The sequence below is a fragment of the Pseudorca crassidens genome, chromosome 8, assembly GCF_039906515.1.
Source record: "Pseudorca crassidens isolate mPseCra1 chromosome 8, mPseCra1.hap1, whole genome shotgun sequence".
Lineage (NCBI taxonomy): Eukaryota > Metazoa > Chordata > Mammalia > Artiodactyla > Delphinidae > Pseudorca > Pseudorca crassidens.
The window spans coordinates 63,336,558-63,359,148 of record NC_090303.1 but is presented as its reverse complement, the minus strand read 5'-3'; the positions used below and the strand labels follow the sequence as shown (position 1 = coordinate 63,359,148).

Genomic DNA, 22,591 nt, shown 5'->3' with positions numbered 1-22,591 from the left:
CTACAGCCTCTTCTAGCCATTACCAGTTCAGAAATGGCAAAACTTGCTGTTGGATTAAACATGTGGGGTGAGAGAATAGGGTGACCCCAGGTGTCTGGTTTGAACGAATGGGTACAAGAGAAGAATGAGAGACAACAGGCTTGGATGGAAGGTGCTGGGAAGGGAGTGGGAATATACATTCCATTTTGAACACACAGTTTGAGATGCCTGTGAGATATATAGGAGAAGATACCATAGGCAGATTAGGGCTCAGAGGAGAAATTTGGGGAACTATAAATCTGGATGTTGTCTGAATTTCAATGAGATTTAAATATGGCCACTGTAAGCTGGAAGGAATTCCCCTGACCTATTGAAATTCCAACATTAAGGATGACCACACAGAATCAAACACTATTTTAATAATATCTGCAGCTAGCAATAAATAATTGAGAGCAGTATTCTTATTTTATAAAAAGACTCCGGACCCTAAGATATCCAAGGGAAGAAAGCAGCTTTCAAAGAAAGCAGCTCTGTTCCTAGAAACCTAAGATATTAAAGTGCTTATGTATAATCTTGCAGTCGGGCCAACTTCCCTAACAAAATGCATATGTTCCCTTAGCAACGGAAAGAATGGAAGTGCCAGGCAGCACTCAGTAAGTCAAAGGTTTAGAAAGATAAATACTGCATGGTATCACTTATACGTGGAATCAAAAAATAATAAGTTGAAGTCATAGAAACAGTAAAAAAGTGGTTACCAGGGCCTAGAGGGTGGGGGAAATACAAAAAAGGATACAGACTTTCAGCTATAAGATAAATAAGGTCTGTGGATCTGATGTATAACATGGTGACTATAGTTGATAACGCTATCATATAGCTGAAATTTGCTAAGAGTAGAACTTAAACGTTCTCCAAAACAAAAGGTGATGGGTGATGTATATGTTAATTTAAGTAGATGGGGGAATCCTTTCACAATGTGCATTTATGTCAAATCATCACATACACTTGAAATGTCTTACAGTTTTGTTAATTATACCTCAGTAAAGCTGAACAACAAAAGCCTGCAGGACAGAGACCCAAGAAGAGCCGAGACTTCAGTCCGAGTCTGAAGGCCAGAAGAGACCAATGTCCCAGCTCAGCAGTCAGGTAGGCAGTTTAAATACAAAAACAAATACAAGCTAAAGTTTCCCTCCATTCTTGAAGCTCTAAGGCCCACAGTCCTTAATTTTCCCAGAGAAACTTATTTTTTATGCAGCCAACCTGTCTCCACCACTATAGAAAACAGCCAGTGAAGAAATTCAAACAGGACCATCTAAAGATCTAGCGTAGAGAACAAGCACAGGATGTTTATCTTCATGAAGATACGTAAGGTAAGCGTAATGAAGTGCTACAGGTCAAATGCATTCCAAAGAGCAGTTCAGTTTAGCAGATCATAAACGTATGTAGTGCCCTTAAGGAATTCTGTTAAATGAAAAGGCTGAGTGACTGTGTGCACCGTAGAAGAGGGTTAGGGAACAGACAGGAAGGCCATGGGCACTTCCTTCCCCTCCCAAAAGCACACAGAGTCCCTGAAGTTGCTTCTGCAAAGAGTAAACCAGAACATATGCTCTTTAAAAAGCCATATATGTATAGTTTTTTCCCTATACTTGTGCCAGTTATTCTCCATTTGCTTCCAACCCAACCCCAACTGGTCATTCTCCACCTTCCTCTGCACCCCAAAACACTGATCCCTGAGAACACCAGCCCCTGAGCTCCTTGCCCTCTGGCTTCGGGTTGGCTTCAGCTAATGGGAGCCAGTGGCAGGACAGAGAGGATGGGTGTCTCCCCCCTCAGTACTCTGCTCCACTGCCAGCCACAGCTCTGGGAGTGGCTGCATCCCTCCACCAGCTCCTACCAGGCAGCCCCGCCCAGGCTCCCCTGGACCCTTGAGGCCCAGGGGTGGAAGAGCTTCCTACTGTCGTTGGCCAACAGCAGTCATGGGTACCTCGACATCCTTACTGGGCCCCCTGAGCCCTGCCCACGCTTCAGTAAAGAGTACTTTCATTAGCTTCTCTTCAGAAGTCCCACATGAGGGTATGTTTGCAGCCAGGACTCTGACTGATACATCCCCTTTATACCGTACGGCAATCTTCCACTTCCAATTCAGTCCTGCTGAGTTTTTATCAAGGGGATTCTGATGGCATGGTGTATTCTCATGGGAAAAATGAGACTTCAGATAAAATACCACAAAACCTGATGATATAATTCAATATTTTATTTATGAAAAAGTCATCTTCCAACATTTATTCCATTGAGTGAGTGCACAGCATTTTCAGGAACGATCTATCTCAGGGCTACATCAGTACAAAATAGTTTAAATTAGTAAAACAAAGCTGTTTCAAAAGGAAAATCATTGGTTACTGCAGGATGAGTGCCACCACCACTTGGGAACAGAGGACATGAGGCAGCAAGGTGGTTACTGCATAACGTGGGGACAGGCCAGCAGGTACAGTGTCCTTCTCCTATGCAGAGAGACGCTCCCAGGCCTTAGGGCACCTCCCTCTCTAGGACATGAATGAGAGGCAGAAATATGTCACTTTGTCTATGCTCACCTGTTGGGATGACATTTCCGTCTTGGCCACAGTGAGATAACTCTGGAGCTAGGCTTAGCCACCAGCCCTATGTGTATCTATATCTGATCAAAGGATTCAGGGTGAGAAGAGAGGGTGCTATGGGATAGAGTGATGGGAATAAGCAAGAGTGAAGAAGATAATCTTATGTGACAAATGCAGAATCAAATTCTCTACTCATGGTCCAAGATGCCTTTTGTTTGGTCCACTGATTTTCTTTTTAACCTCCAAGTTACCTAGCCAATGGGAGGACCACAGTGAGGTGGGGTATGATTAACTAGAAGAGCACACCTGTGTGTGTGTGTGTGTGTCTGTGTGAGTGTGTGAGTAGAGGCACGGTGGAGGTTGGGCATTACCAGGGCCCATACGGGCCATTGGGAAAACTTCTCTGGGGCTGTCTGGGAATCCTGCTGGGGCATGCCCTCTGTCTCTTCTAGCCATCTGGAGAATAATTTTAAAACACCAGCAAGTTAAAAACATTTTTAATCCTCTTTATGTAAATATCCTAGACACGTGTTCTTCTGTTCCCTCCAGATGATTATAACTCCTGTATGACACTATTTTCCTTTCATAACAAAACTACCCAGAAGGCTCACAAAACTGCTGACAATGCAGCATTTTCAATATTCTACACAACCCATGCTAAGGCACCCGCACTGATTTTTTTAGTATCACTGGCATCAGCCTAAAATTCTCACCATGTGTATCAACCCACCCCGATGTATGTCCCAGGTACTATATGACCCACCTATTACTTGCTGACGATTCCCCTTCTGAGAGACCCTCGCACCCTCACTGCACATTCTGCCACAACAGGGGGCTTGGCATCACACAAGTGGCTCATAACAGGTTTAGAGTTCGTCGTGTTTTGCCTCCTGGTCTTTGAGTTTAAACTCCTCAGCCGTGACCTTCCCATCTCCATTCCGGTCCTGGTTGGTGAACATATTCTTCACAATCATCTCAGCATCGAATCCAGGGGCAAGTTTCCCTTTGCCAGATGCCACCTGGGCATGAATGTATTCTGAGAACTGGAGAGAAAGGGGCAGGACAGACCATGAGATACAGCAGCTGAGAACACCAAGCTGGAGCCTGAACAGAGCAGCCCAAGGGCGATGGGGCTGGAATTTGAGTCTGAGCCAGCAGAACAGACAAAATCTTCTGAGCTACACGACCCGGGTTTTTTCCTCCAGATGCAGGTTAAAAAACCCCTGCCAAAATGACTCCAGGAGCCCTTAGGTCCCAGGCAGCCAATACAGAGCAACCACTGGAACTATCCCTCTTCCCCAAATCAACACTTAGTTTTCCACCAAAGGCCAATCCCCTAACCACCCTCGCCTCTCATTCATTCATTCATTCATTCATACAATAAAAACTTACTGTCTACTGTGTGCTAAGCACCATCCTAGACCCTGGGGATAGATCAATAAACAAGCAAAACATCCTGCCCTTGCAGTTCCAGCACATGCTCGTGGACAAGATACATGATCAAAAAGGAACATTTAAAAAGTAAGTAAACTACATGTTAACTTAGAAAGTAAAATGCTCCAGAAAAATGAAGAAGTAGAGCCAAGTAAGGAAGATCCAGAGTGCAGTCAGGGGAACGGGTTGAAGTATCAATTTGGTGGTCAGGGTAAAACCCTAATGTGAAAGAGAGTCTTGTGCAAAGGCTTGAAGGAAGTGAGGGAACAAGCCCAACAGTTATCTAGGGGAAGTGTCTTCTGAGCTGAGAACAGCTGGTAAAAAGGCCCGGGGTGGACATGCCCAGTGTGTTTACAGGACAGCAAAGGGAGACTTGTTGGAGAGGAGGTTACGGCAAGCAGGTGGTGGAGGGCCTTTGTGGGCCATTGCGAAGACTTTGGAAATAGGGGGATGTACGGTCAGACCACTCAAGATGGCTGTTCTCTTGTCTTTGTACATCGCCTGTTTGACTAGTCTCTGCTTCACCTACACCCTACTCACAAGAACATGCTTGCCCCCTGCCCCAGCTAGTGATTGTTCTAATCCTTAGGCCAGAATGGCTCCACCTGCTAGTTTAGTAAAGGGAAACCTCTGCCCTCGTGATGGTCATTAACCTGGGGCTGTGAGGGACATGCCCCAGCTGCTGGTTTCCCTGGTAACTGATAAGCCAACCTGATGTCAATTCTCCTATAAATGGTGGCCTTCTCTCCCAGGTAACGGAGATTCCTGTTATGTCCTGCCTCCTGTCTGCCGTACAGTCGTAGGGGGTAGCTCCAGGACCTTTTGCTGCAGACTTGTATGATACCCCTGTCCAATAAGTTGTTGATGTCTCTGTCGCTGTCTCTAGGCTCTTTCTTCAGTCTCAAGGCTGGGCAACTACAAGGCTTTCAGGCCTGCGGGATGCAGCCCAACAGGAAGCTTCTGCAGGGTTCTGAGATGAAGCAGGCCATGCTCTGACTTATGTTTTAGAAGGATCACTCTGGCTGCTGTGAGGGGCAAGGGTGAGAGCAAGAAGACCTTCGTAGAGGTCCAAGCGGGAGGCGGTGGGCACTGGACTGAGATGCTATGGAGTAGAGGTGATGAGAAGTGGGCAGCTTCTGGATATACTTTCAAGACAGAGCTAGAATAATTTCCTGATGGATTTATTCTAGCCTGTGAGAGGAGGAGAGGAGTCAGAGATGACTGAGTGCTCTCACCTGAGCAACTGGAAGGAAGGCGATGCCATCGAATGAGATGGGGAAGGCTTTGGGTGAAGCAAGTTCAATAAATGAAGATATCAAGTGGGCAGTTGGATACCTGAGTGTGAAGTGGAGAGAAGATGAGCCCGGAGCTGCCCGTCTGGAAGTCACAGGACAAGGATGGTAAAGCCACGGGACTGGAGGAGACCACCAAGGGTGTGATGTAAAGGGGGAGAAGAGCTCAAGTTCAGGACTTAGCCTCCACCCGAAGAGCCCAGGAAGAAGACTCCTGAGAAGGAGCTACCAGTGAGGTAGAAGGAACACAGAGAAACTGTGCTGTGGAAGCCAGGGAAAGAAGACGTCTCAAAAAGGAGACAGCTGTGCTGAAGTAAGAGTAAGTAAGGTTCAGCGCCTTAGTGAGACCAGGTTCAGTGGCGTGGAGGGATAAAAACCCAACAGGAGTGGGTGTGAAATGGATTAGAAGGAAAGGAATTGGAGGCAGGGAGGACAGACAACTCTTTTGAGGTTTTTGCTGTAAAGGGAGCAAAGACCTAAAAGAAATGGTAAGATGTATTAAGAGAAGGGAAAATAGCAGCATGTTCTCGGGCTAATGTGAACGGTCCAGTAGCTGGGGAAATGATGACAGAAGAGAGATAGGGGAGAAGGCTGGAGCCACGTCCTTGAATAAGCAGACGTGGAACAGGCGGAGAGCTGGAATTCCCTGGGGCTGTGACAAGACAGAGGACTCTATTGCCCAGTTCCACAAAGGGGTGTCTCGTGCAGGAGAAACAGCACAGGATCCAGATGCTCCAGACGGGGATGTGTACAAACCGCTGGATGGCTGTGCAACCTTGGGGAAGTCATTTACCTTCTCTGTGCACAGCTGCTTCTTCTGAAAAATAGGGATGATTACAAGGCTGTTGTGAAGGCCAAGAGAGATAATATATGTGAAAAACACTTAGCACAGTGCAGGCCGCAGTGAGCACCCAGGAATGAAGAGCTGACTCCGAGCTGTGAGACCTGGAGCCAAGCCCTGAAGCTCTCAGGGCCTCGGTTTCTTCAAAGAGGAGTTGTGAGCTCAACTTAGAGACTGTGTGTGTGCAAGTGCTTGGTACGTGAGCATGAAGGTTACCAGCATCACAAGCAAGCACAGCTGTCCTCACTCTGAGAGGCTTCACATTCCGGATGGGTACTCCGGCCCAGTGAGGCTCCCTGAGCTCCTTGGGTCCCACTTCCCTTCAAAAAGGTCAGTTACCTCTTCCAGGAGGACTTCTCCATTGCCGTCCTTGTCAATTTCTTCAAAGAGGTTGGCTGACACCTCGCCGTTCCATATGAACATGTACCCCTCCGGCAGGCCGGCCACGAGCTCCAGCAGCTCGATGTCAAACACCAACACAGCACTGCCGGGCACTTCTCCATCTGCCGCAGCAACGGGAGGAGGGGGCGTTAGCGACGAGGCGGAGGGCACGCCCCTCTCATCCTCTCCCTGCCGGCCACCCCGGTTCTAGCTGCCTCATGGATAGAGGCATCTCTTGCAAAAGCAAGAAAGTTCAGCATCAATCAGTGAGTGGTTTTTCCAAACTGTGGGTAGTGAGTCTCAAAATCAGTTGAGAGAATGGTGACCAATATTTTTTTAAATTAAGGGATAGAATAAAATCAGAGTACATTGCACATAGAAAGGATAGGTATTGTTTTATGAAACTTAGTTTTAATTTTATATATAAAATTAAATGGATATGTATATTAGGTAAAATTGCATGCTTATGTGTAACACAGATTGGGAGATAAAATGTAATTCTTACTGTGTCTTGGTGAAAAAAGTTTAAAAGCCACTAGCAGAGTCTACAATGGTGCTTGAACTTTTGAATAAATCTTACCGCTGAACTTTAAGAATAATACAGTATGCCTTAAAATCATGATCCAGGATATGATTTGTAAACACAAATTCTAGAACAGTATATGTAGTATGAGCCCAAAGGAACTTATAAGTATGTGACTATAAATAAATGTGCATTATTTTAAATTATATATTATAACTATAATCTATATCATAGGAGCATGGTCATACAGGATATACAACATATTTTTTAAAGTGTTTCTTCTCCGACTGGGGGGATTAGCAGAGAGTATCTTTTACAATTACTTAAAAATTTTGAAAAAGAAAATCCAAAGTGCCTATCACTTCTATAAGTTAGCACTTCCCATCTCCTCCATCTCCAGACAGTAGGGGCATAAAAACTGAAAAAGAAGGGGTTCCCACCCACCCCCATGAGGAGGGCTCATTTTGGCCAAAATCATGAAGTAAACCGTAACAGCTGTGAGGGCAACGTAATGCCAGTATTTCCAGAACTTGAAACCAATCTTCCACAAGGAAATCTCCTTGGATAGCTTATAGGTTCAGCATTCCAGTGTCCTGGGAAACAGTTCCCCAAGGAAGCACCTGGCTCACCTAAGAGAAGTCACCTGGCAAGCCCTTTCAGGGACATTTCCCACATGTGGGTTTGAAGAGCCAAGGTTTATTTCACAGAAACCCCTGTTTAATCCCATTAATGTGGCACTAACACCGAATTCACGGGGTCTTGAAACAAAAATCTAAATACTTAAATAAAAGTCCCCAGGCTTCCCTGGTGGCGCAGTGGTTAAGAATCGACCTGCCAATGCAGGGGACACAGGTTTGAGCCCTTGTCCGGGAAGATCCCACATGCCACGGAGCAACTAAGCCCGTGTGCCACAACTACTGAAGCCCATGCTCCTAGAGCCCATACTCCAGAACAAGAGAAGCCACGGCAATGAGAAGCCCGCACACCACAACGAGGAAGAGTAGCCCCCGCTCGCTGGAACTAGAGAAAGCCCACGTACAGCAACGAAGACCCAACACAGCCAAAAATAAATTAGAAAACAAAATGTCCCACAGTCTTTGGGTTTTAAATGGAAGAAGCATATTGTGGTTCTAAATAAGCACAAAATACAGACGGTGAATGTGTCCCAAACACCTTTTAACATTGTTGCATACTCACCCACACCAGCCTCCCCGTAGCCCAGGTGGGGTGGAATGATCACAGTCCGTTTCTCTCCAACGCACATCTCTCTGAGACCCATATCCATTCCCAACACGACTTGTCCAGATCCCAGAACGATATTATATGTTTTACCTAAGTTCCACCTAAAAATGAAACAGAAGAGTCCCTGGTTAGGCCGTGAACCCACTGGTACTTAAGAGTATCCTCCTGAGAAGAACATATCCCTTCTGTGATCTTTCTGCCAAAGATGCAGAACCCCTATGGAATCATAAGGAAACATCAGACAAGCCCACACTGAGGGACATTCTGCAAAACAACCAGCCCATAACCTTCAAAAGTGTCAAGGTAAAAATCAAAGGAAGACTAAGGGAGTTCGAGAGTTTGAGAGTTTTGGACATACTGGAATGGATCCTTTTGCTTTAAAAGAACTTATTGGAACATTGGCAAAACTTAAGTGGGGTCTGAGGATTAAAAGTAATGTATCAACATTAACTTCCTGATTTTAATTGAATTATGTAGGAGAATGTCCACCTTTGTTGGAAATTACACACTAAAGTTTTCAGAGGTGAAGAGCCATCACAGTGGCAACCTTCTCACCAATGGTGCGGCGTAGCGGGGAAGTGCTTTGTACTGGTCTTGCAATTTTTCTCTAAGTTTTAGTCAGTGTTGTAGCTAGTCAGAAATTTTCATGAGAATTTAAAAAATATATAATGTAGTTAAGATCCTGGGATTTGGATTCAGCAAGACCTGAGTTTGAATCCTGGTCAAATTTAATTTGACCCCAGGAAATATAATCTCTCAGTTTTCCTCATCTATAAAATGGAGATAATAACAGCTATTGCACCCGTTCCAAATAGTAAATAATATGCTTGGCACGGCAGAGAGCAAGCATGAAGAGCTCAATAAATGGATGGCCTTGAGAGTGTGAAGTGCTTGTGCCGGTAATAGCCTATGAGTCCAGAAAAATAACTGTGAACTTGGGCCATGGTGTTAATTATCCTTGATGCCCAAGGTCCCAGGGGAATCTAAACAAATAAAAGTTGGCTCAATCACCTCATTCATTACTGAAAGTAAATCTATTTCCAAATCGATGGCATTCCTATCACATCCTAAAGGCAAACAGTGGGAATGTTCTTCAATGGCGAGGAAGAAAAGCCTCCTGGATATCTTGGCGCCCCCTTGATGTCCATCACCAAGTGCTGACAACAGGGAAGGGACTGCCCCTGGTCACCTCCCCTTCTCAGGCTTCCCAGCCTCCCCTGGCCGCAGGGCCGCAGCCTCCTTCCCGTCTCAAGCTGGTTCCCAGGGCCAGGCTGGTTCTCTGGAGCTAGCAAATTAAAACCGCGTTTGCATTTGTCCTACCTGGGAGGAAGCAGAAACAGCCAATTCTGGCACAGGATGCCTTGGCCCCAGGCCTGCGGGAGGGCAGGCGGGTCCTCTGTCCTGCCCCCCACACAATCCCTCCTTTGTCAGCAGCACAGAGGCGCCCTCACTCACACTGCCTCTCTCCAGGGACCGTGGGGAACTTCCCGTGGGACTACTGGGTTTCAAAGTCTTACAGAATATTTGAGAACTCATTTAGTTATCAAATAACAAATGTTTACTCTTCTCTGAGGCCAGTTTCAACATACATTAAAAAAAATCCTCCAAGGGCTTCCCTGGTGGCACAGTGGTTAAGAATCCGCCTGCCAATGCAAGGGACACGGGTTCGAGCCCTGGTCCGGGAAGATCCCACATGCCGCGGAGCAAGTAAGCCCGTGCGCCACAACTACTGAGCCCATGCGCCGAGAGCCCGTGCGTGCTCCACAAGAGAACCCCGCAATGAGAAGCCCGTGCACCGCAATGAAGAGTAGCCCCCGTTCACCGCAACTAGAGAAAGCCCGCACGCAGCAACGAAGACCCAACACAGCCAAAAATAAATAAATAAAATTTTAAAAAAATCCTCCAAGCAAGCAATTTGTATTCATGTTGCATCTCTGAACACCCTGCTAATTCTTTTTCCTCAAGTCATCATTTTATTTTTATTTTTTATTTTGCCGTTTTCTCTCAGACATTCTCCTCATTCCTTCTGTGCATTCCCGGCTTCCCATTCATTGCAAGCTTCCTGCTTCCTGCCTGCAGGCTGCCCCCTCTGGCTCTCCACCCACATTCCCCTCTATCCTCTCCATCATGGATTCTCCTAGCGCTGATGAACGGGCAGCAGCACCTGCCTCGTTGTTTACAGAGCCCATGTGGGCTCGGGGCGGGACCAGATCCCCTCTTCCAGAAGGAGCTCCTCTCCCACACCCCGGTAAGCAGTCTCCTGCCACACTTCCCATTATCCCATTATTCTGAAGCTTCCACCCAGCGGAGACCAGCAGGGACACCCAGACACTGCTCTTCCGTGTCAGTTTACACGTGACACAAATGACTCAAGTGGTTCAGAATGGAGTTTCCGAGAAGAGGAAGGAGCATCACGTGGCTCCCGGATGCTCTGTAACAATATTGTGCATCCGCCAAACACACATTAGAAGCAGGAAGACTGATTCTCCCCACCCCACGTGAGAAGCGTATCCTGAACCCACCAGAGAAGAAATTCCTTTGTTCATTTCCCACCCCCACTTCCCTTTCCAAGGCCATAGGAGCACCAGACAAGAATATGAACGTTGGCCAGAGCAATGACAGCTAGCCATCGGCCTTACAGACTGTTCTAACCTAGTTTTCCCATGCATAAGCTCACTTGTTCCCAAAACAATTACAAGCCATGCTTCTTCCTCACTGTCTAAAATCAGTGCAAAGAGGTTTGTTGTAAGCCAGGTCCCTGTAAATCTGGGCCCCAGAACCTAGAACATATTTCCTTGATTCTATAATGCATATTTTTTTCACATTTTAATATCTCTTGATTTGGGATACATCTTACAATTGACATCATCTCATTGTTTTTTGGCAGTGTTCTTACTTTCTCGAGACACATAAAATGATGCTTCTAACAACCAGCACGTTTTCGATCTCATGAAATACGTTAACTGCCTGAGGATACCGGATCTCATAGCACCAGAGAGAATGCTCTGAGGAGTATGTCCCTCAGGCTCTCCACGCTGGCTCTCCCCAGCCACACTCTGTCACCTGAAGCTAGAAGGCAGAGGTACGCGTGAGAGGGAAAGAAGACCCTCCCCATCTAGAATAAATGCAGTAGCACATATTTATATGAAGCCCTTCTTTCTCCTCAAGACTAAACTTGGGAATCTAAGTCAGGCTCAATACAAAAATGGGTGTACTTATGTAGAGACATAAAGAAAGACTGAGGGCTTCCCTGCATGGCACCATGGTTAAGAATCCGCCTGCCAATGCACGGGACACGGGTTCAAGCCCTGGTCAGGGGAGATCCCACATGCCGCAGAGCAACTAAGCCCATGCACCACAGCTACTGAGCCTGTGCTCTAGAGCCCACGAGCCACAACTACTGAGCCCGCGTACCACAACTACTGAAGCCCACATGCCTAGAGCCTGTCCTCCACAACAAGAGAAGCCACCACAACGAGAAGCTCATGCACCACAACAAAGGTTAGCCCCTGCTCGCTGCAACTAGAGAAAACCCACACGCAGCAACGAAGATCCAATGTAGCCAAAAATAAACAAATAAAATAAACAGGGACTTCCCTGTTAGCATAGTGGTTAAGAATCTGCCTGCCAATGCAGGGGACACGTGTTTGAGCCCTGGTCCGGGAAGATCCCACATGCCACGGAGCAAATAAGCACGTGCACCACAACTACTGAAGCCCGTGTGCCACAACTGATGAGCCTGCACTCTAGAGCTCGTAAGCCACAACTACTGAGCCTGTGTGCCACAACTACTGAAGCCCACGCGCCTAGAGCCTGTGCTCCGCAACGAGAAGCCACCACAATAAGCCAGCACACCGCAACAAAGAGTAGCCCCCGCTCACCACAACTAGAGAAAGCCCGTGCACAGCAACGAAGACCCAATGCAGCCTAAAGTAAATAAAATTTTAAAAAAGGCCAAAAATGTTCCTTTCCCAAAGAAGAGAATAGTGTATTAACTTATAGATACCTCTGAAGATTCAGATACATAAGAAGGAAAGTTCCTTTTACCTGTATGATACTAGTATACACTGTTGATTCCTAGTAATATATTTTCAGATTCATCTCAAATCACTTAACATTTATAAAGTACTCCCTTTGTGCTATGCTCTGGTCTAGGTGTAAGGAATAATATGAATAAACATGTTGGGTGTCTAAGGTTTTCAGACCAGCAACAGCGATAGAAACAAAAATAACTAAAAGGCAGGTAATACATAAAACATTATGAGACTATGAGACTATAGAAATGGGAGCAGTTGATTCTTCCTAGGAATTAAGCAAAGATTTTGAGAAAAGGGAATACATTTAAGCCAAGGCAGAAGCTGGCCAGAAGGAAGGGTGTAAGCAGTGCACATCCTGCACCACTGCACATGGCACCCCTGGGAGGCAGAAGACGGGCCTCAGCAGAAGATGCTGGCGAGGCAGAACAGAGCTGACAACAGAGCCTGATATGCCAGACTCTGGAGTTTAGATTTTATTTGTGGGTTAATTTTTAAAGACAGCAGGATAAGATAAGATCTGCTTTTCAGAAAGACAGTTTCACGGGTGCAGGATGAAACCATTCATAGGGAACTCTTGGAACAATGCACCGGAGTAGCGATGTACACTTGAGATACTCAGCGCAAAGGGCATGAAGATAAAAGCTCTCAACCAGTATCTGATGAAAAGAAAAGGAGGATTGTTGGAACACTGACTGTTATCTGCCAGGCTCACACCCCACCGATCCCTGGCAGTCCTTACGTGGAATCCAGCAGCGTCCCATCCAGAAGCGAGGCGTTGTAGTGATACTTGAGGTAATCCCCCTTCTTACTCAGCACTGAACAGTCGGGGGGCTTATAGTGGGAGGTGATGCTGATGGAGTCTGAAGGGTTGTGAAAGTCAATCACATGGATGTCAAACACCAGCACAGCCGAGCCGGGGATGTTCCCTAAAGGACAGACAAAGGCAATTAGAGGGAACCCTCCAAGCAGCAGCGCACGTGCCTCCCCAGTATCACCAGGTATTCCTCACAGACCTCCAGTGAGGAACACGGGGACCCAGCTGTGAAATCCTAGGCAATGCTGGAAGAGTGGAGCTGGAAGGGCCATTAGAAGTAGCCTAACCCAATTTATAGATGGGGAAACTGAGGCACAGATTTGTCGAGGGTCCACAGTCAGGAACACACTTTGGACTAAAATTCAAGACACAGTACTACTGCCCCATGGAATGGTTCAACCTGAAAGATTTATGGCTTAAGTTCATCACAGGTGAGAAAACTAAAGCTCAACCAAATTAAGGCTTGCCCCGCTCCTGCTAGACGTAAGAGGTGAGATGAGAAAATCAGCTGTAGAATGAAAATCACTTTAGTGCCCTACCACTGCTTAAGAGAAGCAAAACCAACAGAAACTTCACAGGGGAAATCACCTAGCCAAACTTGGCCCATATATGCCCCTTAAGATATACTACACCTAACAACTCACAAAGGGCTTTACAACACATCCTGTTTGTTCTACACAAAATTATTACTCTTTTCCATTTTTGAAAACATTCTCTCACATCTGAATAATGTTTTACAGTTTACAAAGCATTTTTCACATACACTCTCTCATTAAATCCCTGCAGGAACCCTGTTGGGTAAATATTACCATAAATGCAGGAGTAGCAGGTCATCCATTCATTTAATGACAGCTTCTCAGGAGGGTATCGGTTGTTCACCACACCCCCAGATCATTTCAGAGAAGTTTACACGTAAAAAATTTGTAAATAGTGTTACTTAGAATCAAGGAGGTATAATATTTTCATTAGCATTTTACAGACAAGAAAACCAACTCAGATATAACTTGTTCAAGAAAACAACACAGCTACAGACAATTCAGTAGCGCTATGTGAACATCAACAGCCCCTCCCCACGCCCCATCCTCCAGATCACACCACCCCCACCCCACCATGTGCTCATCTGTTTCCCGGCTGCTGTCTCTCTAACACACACTTAATGGGTAGGTGCTTGTTAGGTACCAGGCACTCTTCTAAGTGCTTTAGATGTATTAGTTTATTTAATTCTCATTATAATCCTATATTCCCAACCTACAGATGAGGAAACTGAGGCACAGATTTTGATGGCCGCCCCAAGTTACCAAGGTAGTAATTAGAGAAGCTTGGGCTTTTACAGCAGCACACAGGTGCCTCATACTCACTAGTGATGGGGAGCTGCTGAAGTGAGTGGTTAACAGGGTCCGGGATCTTTCCCAGAGGAACCAGGTATTGCAAACTGCCATAGGAGGGTGCCTGGAACCAGGGCCAAGGGCAGCTCTTTGCGGGAAACAGCACACACTAACGGAGGGCAGTGGCTGTGGAGCCAGACAAGGGGTTTCTCAATCTTGGTTGCTCATTAAAACCAACTGGGAACGAACCTTGAAAACATTATGCTCGGTGAAAGAAACCAGACACAGAAAGACAAATATTGTATGCTTTCACTTATATGAGGCACCTGGAATAGGCAAATTCATAGAGACAGAAAGTAGAACGGTGGTTACCAAGGGCTGGAGGGGGAGAGGGTAATGGGGAGTTTGTGTTGGGGATGATGGAAAAGTTCTGGGTATAGACAGTGGTGATAGTTACACAACACTGTGAATATATTCAACGGCACTGAACTGTAAACTTAAAACGTGTTAAAATGGTAAATATGTGCATTTTACCCCAATAAAAAAATAAAATAATTCACCACATTCACAGAATAAAAGAAAAAATCATGATCATCTGAAAAAAACATCACCTGGGCCCCACTCTGAGATTCAGATGTAGCTCACCTAGTGCAGTGATCTCGGCCTTGGGCGCCATCAGGATGTCCTGGAGAACTTGGTGAAAACGCAAAGGGCCAGGCCCTTTCCCATGCAGCACCTCTGGTTCTGTGATCTTTAAGCTCTCCAGGCGATTCTTGCCTGTGATATGCCACAACCTTGCAGAACGGCTGGACTACAGTGGCACCAGGCACTGGTTTTCCAGGCGTTTCTAAGGGGCAGCCAAGGTTCAGGAGCGCTGTGCTAAATGGTCGGTAAGTGAGCAGCTGAGGATATTTAGGAGCCCCGCCTCTCATCTCCATGAGGAGGGCCAAGGCGCAGGCCATGGTTGTGGTGAAGGGGATTGGTGGAAAAGAAAGCTGCATCCTGAGCAGCTCTAATAACCTCTCTGAAAAAAACGTGTGGACGGAGCCCAGAAAGGGACAAGAAACTGATGGCATTGGGCTGGTACAAACTTAACCTCCCCTTGCCAACTATATGGTTGGACCATTCAAGAGGGCTGTTTTCTTGCTCTCTGTACAGCCCCTGCTCAACCAGTCCCTGCTTCACTCACATGACTATCCAATTCTCTTAATCATAGCGCTTAATCAGTAACTGCCTACATGCTTGCCCCCTGCCCCAGGTGCTGGTTTCCCTGGTAACTAATGAGCCAAGCTGACATCAGTTCCCCCTTTAAATGGTGGCCCCTTCTCCCCGGCAAGTAGCGAAGATTCCTGCCATGGACTGCCTGCTCTCTGCCGTTCACGATGGGGTGTTACTCCAGGATCTTTCGCTGCAGACTTGTAAGATCCCTTATCCAATAACTGGTTGATGTCTCTGTGGCTGTCTCTGGGCTCTTTCTTCAGCTTCAAGGCTGGGCAACTACAAGGCTTGCAGCCCAGCACCAACTAAGTGAATGTTGCTTGCCACCTGGATCTACAAGAATTCAGTCATTAGCCACTGCAGTCACTGACCTACAGCACACCTTGGAAAACATTCAGGGGGAAGATCAGGGATAAGGTACCTGTGCTCTGGGAAAACTGGCAGAACAGGCCTCCAGGTTGTTAGAGGTTTTCAGGAGAAAACTTTATGAACCCAGACTCTTGCATCTTCCTACACCTAGAAAAGCACTAAAGTCAGTAACTGAGATACCTACTCCCCGTGACTAGCAGTTACCTTCTACCAAGATGTGTGCTTTAGGGCTTCCCTGGTGGCACAGTGGTTAAGAATCTGCCTGCCAATGCAGGCAACACGGGTTCGAGCCCTGGCCCTGGAAGATCCTACATGCCGTGGAGCAGCTAAGCCCATGCAACACAACTACTGAGCCTGTGCTCTAGAGCCCGCAAGCCACAACTACTGAGCCCATGTGCCGCAACTACTGAAGCCTTTGTGCCTAGAGCCCGTGCTCCACAACAAGAGAAGCCACCACAATGAGAAGCCTACACACTGCAAGGAAGAGTAGTCCCCACTCACCACAACTAGAGAAAGCCCACGCACAGCAACAATGCCCAACACAGCCAAAAATAATAACAAATAAATTAATTTAAAAAAAAAGATGTGTGCTTTACTGTACATATCCTTCCTCCAAATTCACATATATACTGGCCATCCCCCTTACCTCTTTGGAGCAGTTCCTCAGAGCTATCTGAGAGGCTATCTCCCAGGCTATGTAGTCCTCAGTAACCCCAAATAAAACTATAAAACTGAACTCACAGCTCTTACATTGTTGTTGTTGTTGCTGTTTTAATTGACACCCTCAAAGGTACATTCATGTGCAGGACTATCTTAGGGCACCAGGACTACCCCACGCCCCTGTGCTCTGATATCAGTTTGCCCAGCACTTTCCTGATAACTAACCCAGCTTCTCAGGCCCCCAGGTCCAAGTATTCTGATCAGTGGAGAGGTCAATCACACCCTTTCAAGTAAGTATTCAATGTCCGGTTCTATGTCAGCTCCTAGGAAGTTAGCATGAGTCAGTCTACCAGGTGTCTGATTAAGGCACAAATGCACATCTACTGAGGCATCAATAAGAACGTAAGCTCTATGTGGGCTGGGAGTTTGTCTTTTTCTCTGCTGAATCCCCAATACCTTAGGGCAGTGCCTAGTCATGAAGGCACTCAATAAATTTTTGTTTAATAAATTTTATTTTTATTTATTTATTATTTTTGGCTGTGTTGTGTCTTCATTGCTGCACGTGGGCTTTCTCTAGTTGCAGCGAGCGGGGGCTACTCTTCGTCGCAGTGCGCGGGCTTCTCATTGCGGTGGCTTCTCTTGTTGCAGAGCACGGGCTCTAGGCGCACGGGCTTCAGTAGTTGTGGCTCGCGCGCTCTAGAGCCAGGCTCAGTAGTTGTGGCTCATGGGCTCTAGAGCACAGGCTCAGTAGTTGTGGCGCACGGGCTTAGTTGTTCTGCGGCATGTGGGACCTTCCCGGACCAGGGCTCGAACCCGTGTCCCCTGCATTGGCAGGCAGATTCTTAACCACTGCGCCACCAGGGAATCCTGGCACTCACTAAATCTTTGATGGACAGATAGATGGGGTTGCTGGGCCTACAAAAAAAACCCAGACTAGACCTCAAGCCATAAGATCCCACCTGCCCCAGGCAGCCAGCACCCCTTCCACCCTCATTCCCTCTATCTGGCTCTGCCTTCTCCAAAGAATACACAGTGTAAAAATAAGTGCTGACCAGTGTAGGGGAGTAAAATTGCCACCCCAAAAATGTCTCTTCGACATGTGGATTATTTCAAGTTGAAAATAAACAAGACGCAAAAGACTCAAAAAAAAAGAAAAAAAGAAAACCTTTCTTTTTACCTCCTTAACTGCCTAAAGAATGTAGATAGAAGACCTGTTGGGGCATGGGGGGAGCTATCACCATACATAACTACTGTATGAACTAGATGTGGAGACAGGAAGGAACCTAGCAAAGTCTGTTAGTTAAAATTTCTCTTGGTGTCCCAATGTCTGTGTGGCCCCGTAAACATTTGTTTACCAAACATTTGCTTTTCCATCTCCAGGTCCGAAACCACTACCCCCAACATCCTCTTCTGTCTTTAGCTAATGGTGGTGTTTAAGGTGAGGGCTTCAGACATTTTGGTGAGTTAGTCAGTTTCCCTAGGTCTCTCCCATATATACATGTCATTGAACTTTGTTTGATTTTCTCCTGTTAATCTGTCTCATATCAATTTATTTCTTAGACCAGCCAGAAGAACCTAGAATGGTAGAGGAAACTATCTCCTCCCCAACACCAGTAAACAGGTGAAAATAATCCAACATTTCATTAGGCCACAACACCAGCCTCCTCTCTGAATAAACCCTTAACCAATGCAGAAAAGTATTCATCAATTTTTCCCACTAGATAAGGCGCCTCAAGAAGAGACACAGGGCTTCCCTGGTGGCGCAGTGGTTGAGAGTCTGTCTGCCGATGCAGGGGACACAGGTTCGTGCCCCGGTCCGGGAAGATCCCACATGCCGCGGAGCCCGTGAGCCATGGCCCCTGAGCCTGCGCATCCGGAGCCTGTGCTCCGCAACGGGAGAGGCTGCAACAGTGAGAGGCCTGTGTACTGCCAAAAAAAAAAAAAAGAAGAGACACAGATGACAAAAAATAAAGCGGCCGGCCAACTGGGCCAGAAGGAAACACGGCAGCTCTTGGCAGCGTGGGTTTCCTCTGAGAGCTCTGGGACTTCTGGTTGGAGTTTTCAGTTCTTCATATATGGGTATCAACAAGTCACAGCGTAATGGAAACTCATTCTTCCCCTCTGCCTATGACACAGGCAGCAAGAACCCCGGGTGCAATTCAATTCCATCACCGATTAGCTATTGTGGCCTCTAGCAAATGACTCAACCTCTCTGGGCCTCGTTATCTTAACAGAGAACTGTTTTGAGGTTTGAATGAGCTCGTACATGAGAAGTCCTTCACAGTGTGGGTAAAATATTAGCTTTCTTCACTTTCGAAAAAGAGTGCTTAAAAGGTCATGTGGAAGTTGGGGAACAGAAACTGAGGAAGTGATGCTGCCACAACCCTGCAGCAGAATCCATTCTCCACTTCAGGGCTGCAAACATCCCAACGCTCTAAATTCAGGGCTGTCCCCATGGAACAAAGCAGACAGCAGAAAGGGCCAGAGCCTTTACAGAAGGCCTACCCCCTCCCCTCCACCAACCCTGCAAGAGAAAATGGCTGCAACAAAATGAAATGCTGATGAGTCAGAAAGTCCAGCATTTCTTCCTTCCACAAATATTTACTGAATGCTTACCATGTGCCTGGCCCTGTGGTATGTGGTGAGAATGCCACAGGCTTCCTCTGTGTCCTGACACCCTTCTAAGGTCAGTCCCTCAGTGATTAGCATTAGGTCCTGGGCAAACCCCACAAGGAGGCCAAGGGCACTCGCTAATCAATAGGACAGAAACAGACCCTGTGCAAGAGCAGCTGGGTGTTACTTGCCAAGGTGCCCCTCCCCCCACCATGGGAACAAATGATTCAGGGTGAAGTAGCCTCATGCCCAGAAAATTTATGAGACTTCAAATGTTTCCCAGAGCCTTATATAATTCTTTGCAAAACTGTCTCATACTTGTGAGAAAGCCAAAAGGAGAAATAATTTAAGCAAGTGTTTTCCATCAGTATATTCTTTTTAGGGAAAGGAAGAATTAGTCCTGAGGGCAAAATGAAACATGAATACGCTGAAAGTATTTGTCTATTCCTGCATGTATTTGGCTAGAAGTAGAAATTTACATAATACAAAACAACAGAGCATCAAGACACTAGACAAACAGAACATGAAGCAAGGTTTGTTGAATGATCTTAAGACCTTAAGCTGTGATTGGTTGTGGCTTTATAAATCAGAAATTTAAGTCAGGAAAAATAATGTTTCTCCATGGTACAGCCTAGTTTCCAACCAATCTGATGATTCTTAGATCCTCCAAACAAATCCTACTGGGAAAATTCTGAAATCCACTGTAGCAGTAGAAGTCAGAAGCAGGTTAACAAAATGAATGTGTACAGCCAGCCAGGCCAGCCAGAATCTCATTAGCAAAAAGAACACAAAAGCAAAACAAATACTGTATCAACTCTTCCAAAGTAAGTTGGCAAAAAATGGTATCTGAGAAAAAAAATAATAAAGGAAATATGGTTTGGAACACTATGCAACCATTAAAATTCTATGCAACCTGTTGGCATAAAACAGTGTTCACGACAAATTACGTAAAGAGAGAAATTACAAACTAATATGTATAGGTGATCCCACTTTTGTCAGTATTTATTCACAAAAAATACTGTAGTATTTTTTGTCAATAGTGTAGATGGATATGTGTTTATTTCCTTTTATCTACACAGATTCACATATACTCAAAAGTATAGAAGGACAGTCACTTCACGGTTATATGAGTTTCCTATTACTGCTACAACAAATTACCACAAGCTTGGTGGCTTAAAACAACGTAAATTTACTCTCATAACTCTGGACTCAAAGTCTAAATTCAAGGTATTGGCAGGGATGTGTTCCTTTTGGAGGTTTCAGGAGAATCTGTTTCCTTGCTTTTTCCAGCTTCTCAAGGCCACCCTCCTTCCTTGACTTGTGGCCCTTTCCTCCATCCTCTAAGTCAGCAGTGTAGCATTTTCTCCTCGCTCTGGTCTCCTGCTTCCCTCTTGCAAAGATCCTTGTGAGTACATCAAGGCCACCTGGATGATCCAGGATAATCTCCTCATCTCAAGACCATTACCTTAATCACATCTGCAAAGTCTCTGGGGATTAGGACATGGACATCTTTTGGGGCCGATATTCCACCTACCACATTAACAATGGTTATTCCTGGGTGGTGAGATTATGGGAGATTTTTGTTGTTGTTGATCTCTATTTTCTTATTCTAAAGTCAACGTATATTATTTGTGTAACTTTTAAAAAGAAGTTTGCTGTTTGGGTGACAAATATTCTAAAACTGGATTAAGGTGATAGTTGCACAACTCACAACATTTATTAAAAGTCATTGAATTGTATACTTAAATTGGGTGAATTTTATGGTATGTAAATAATACCTCGATAAAGTGTTAAAAACAAAAACCAAAATCTAATGCACAGTATAGTGAATATAGACAACAATATTGTCTTATAATCATCAAACTTGCTAATTATCAATTATTCCAACCATCAAAAAGAAATGATAATTATGTACCATGATAGAGGTGCTAATTATAACCACAATGGCAATCACATTACAATATATAAATGTATCAAAATAACATGTATACCTTAAATGTACACAAGGTTATATGTCAAATATATTTCAATAAAAACGAAAAACAGGGCTTCCCTGGTGGCGCAGTGGTTGAGAGTCCGCCTGCTGATGCAGGGGACACAGGTTCGTGCCCTGGTCTGGGAAGATCCCACATGCCGCAGAGCGGCTGGGCCCGTGAGCCACGGCCGCTGAGCCTGCGCGTCCGGAGCCTGTGCTCCGCAAAGGGAGAGGCCACAACAGTGAGAGGCCCGCGTACCGGGAAAAAAAATAAAAACGAAAAACAGAAAAAGGGGGGTTGCAATTTACTTTCAAATGGCTCAACGAAGAAAAAATGTACTGTAGTTATATATATAAAGCAAATATAGCAAGATGTTGACGACTGGTGAATCTAAGTGGAGTTCACTGTACAGTTCTTTCAACTTTGGTGTAGGTTTTAAATTTTCCAAAAGGAAAAGGAAAACGGGCAGGGGGAACAAGGAGTCATGACAGAGCATCTCTAGAAACTAGAGTTATTTGAGTATTCGAGTCTGAAGCTAGACTAGCTTCTAGGCTTTGCCAGAGGCCCTGGTTCCAAGCAGCGTGGAAGCATCAGTTAGTGCCTCTCTAAGGCAGTCTTAGAAGGCAGCCAGCGCTTACCTCTTCCTTCCTCGCCATACCCCAGGTGAGGGGGGACCACGATCCTCCTCTTCTCTCCAATGCAAACGCCGAGTAAACCTTCATCCATCCCAGCAATCACGTAGCCCTGCCCAATGTACGTGTCAAAGGTGCGGTTCCGCGAGTAGCTGGGAAAGAGGAAAAGAGCTTGGTCACGAGGAATACCGCAGCAGCAGTGTAGCTGGTACCATGAGGCAACAGAGCGCAGGGGCCTCCAGACTCCAGAATAGGGTGAACCCTAGAATCTGAGTACAAGCCAGGAAACACGCTCCCCTGAAATGATGAACAAGGATCCACACACTGCGTGGGAGCTGCCGCCTGCACAAACACTCCCAGAAATAAGCCCTCCAGCCCTCTGGTTTGGTCAAGTTATGAATGGGATGCGGGTTACAAGAAGCAATCATGCAGAAATGTAGCTATAATGTAAATCGGACTCTACGCTTGTTGACCATGTCAGGTTAATGAAAAAAGCATTAAGGGCGCCCTTGTCAGAAACTAAGAATTTCTCTGTTATCTCTTGTAAAGAAACAACTTAGAAGTTCTAGAGTCTTCTATTACTCTAACATAAAGTTTCAAATGAAAGCCCAAAAAGGAAAAAAAAAAAAAAAGAAACTAAGAATTTCTCTAAAGAGGAGAGTAT

The 22,591-nt window shown here is 45.8% G+C and overlaps 1 protein-coding gene across 1 annotated transcript in view; it reads right to left on the bottom strand.

The window, feature by feature from the left end:
* Positions 1-2,215: 2,215 nt before the first annotated feature.
* The window catches only part of FKBP9 (FKBP prolyl isomerase 9), a 50,290-nt gene continuing 29,914 nt past the window's right edge, over positions 2,216-22,591 (bottom strand). The window contains exons 6-10 of the mRNA XM_067746683.1: positions 21,934-22,079; positions 13,060-13,246; positions 8,239-8,384; positions 6,477-6,640; positions 2,216-3,613 (exon numbers count right to left, since the gene is read on the bottom strand). Of these exons, the coding sequence (XP_067602784.1) occupies positions 3,437-3,613; positions 6,477-6,640; positions 8,239-8,384; positions 13,060-13,246; positions 21,934-22,079 (820 nt within the window). The 3' untranslated portion in view covers positions 2,216-3,436. The remainder of the gene's footprint in view (positions 3,614-6,476; positions 6,641-8,238; positions 8,385-13,059; positions 13,247-21,933; positions 22,080-22,591) is intronic.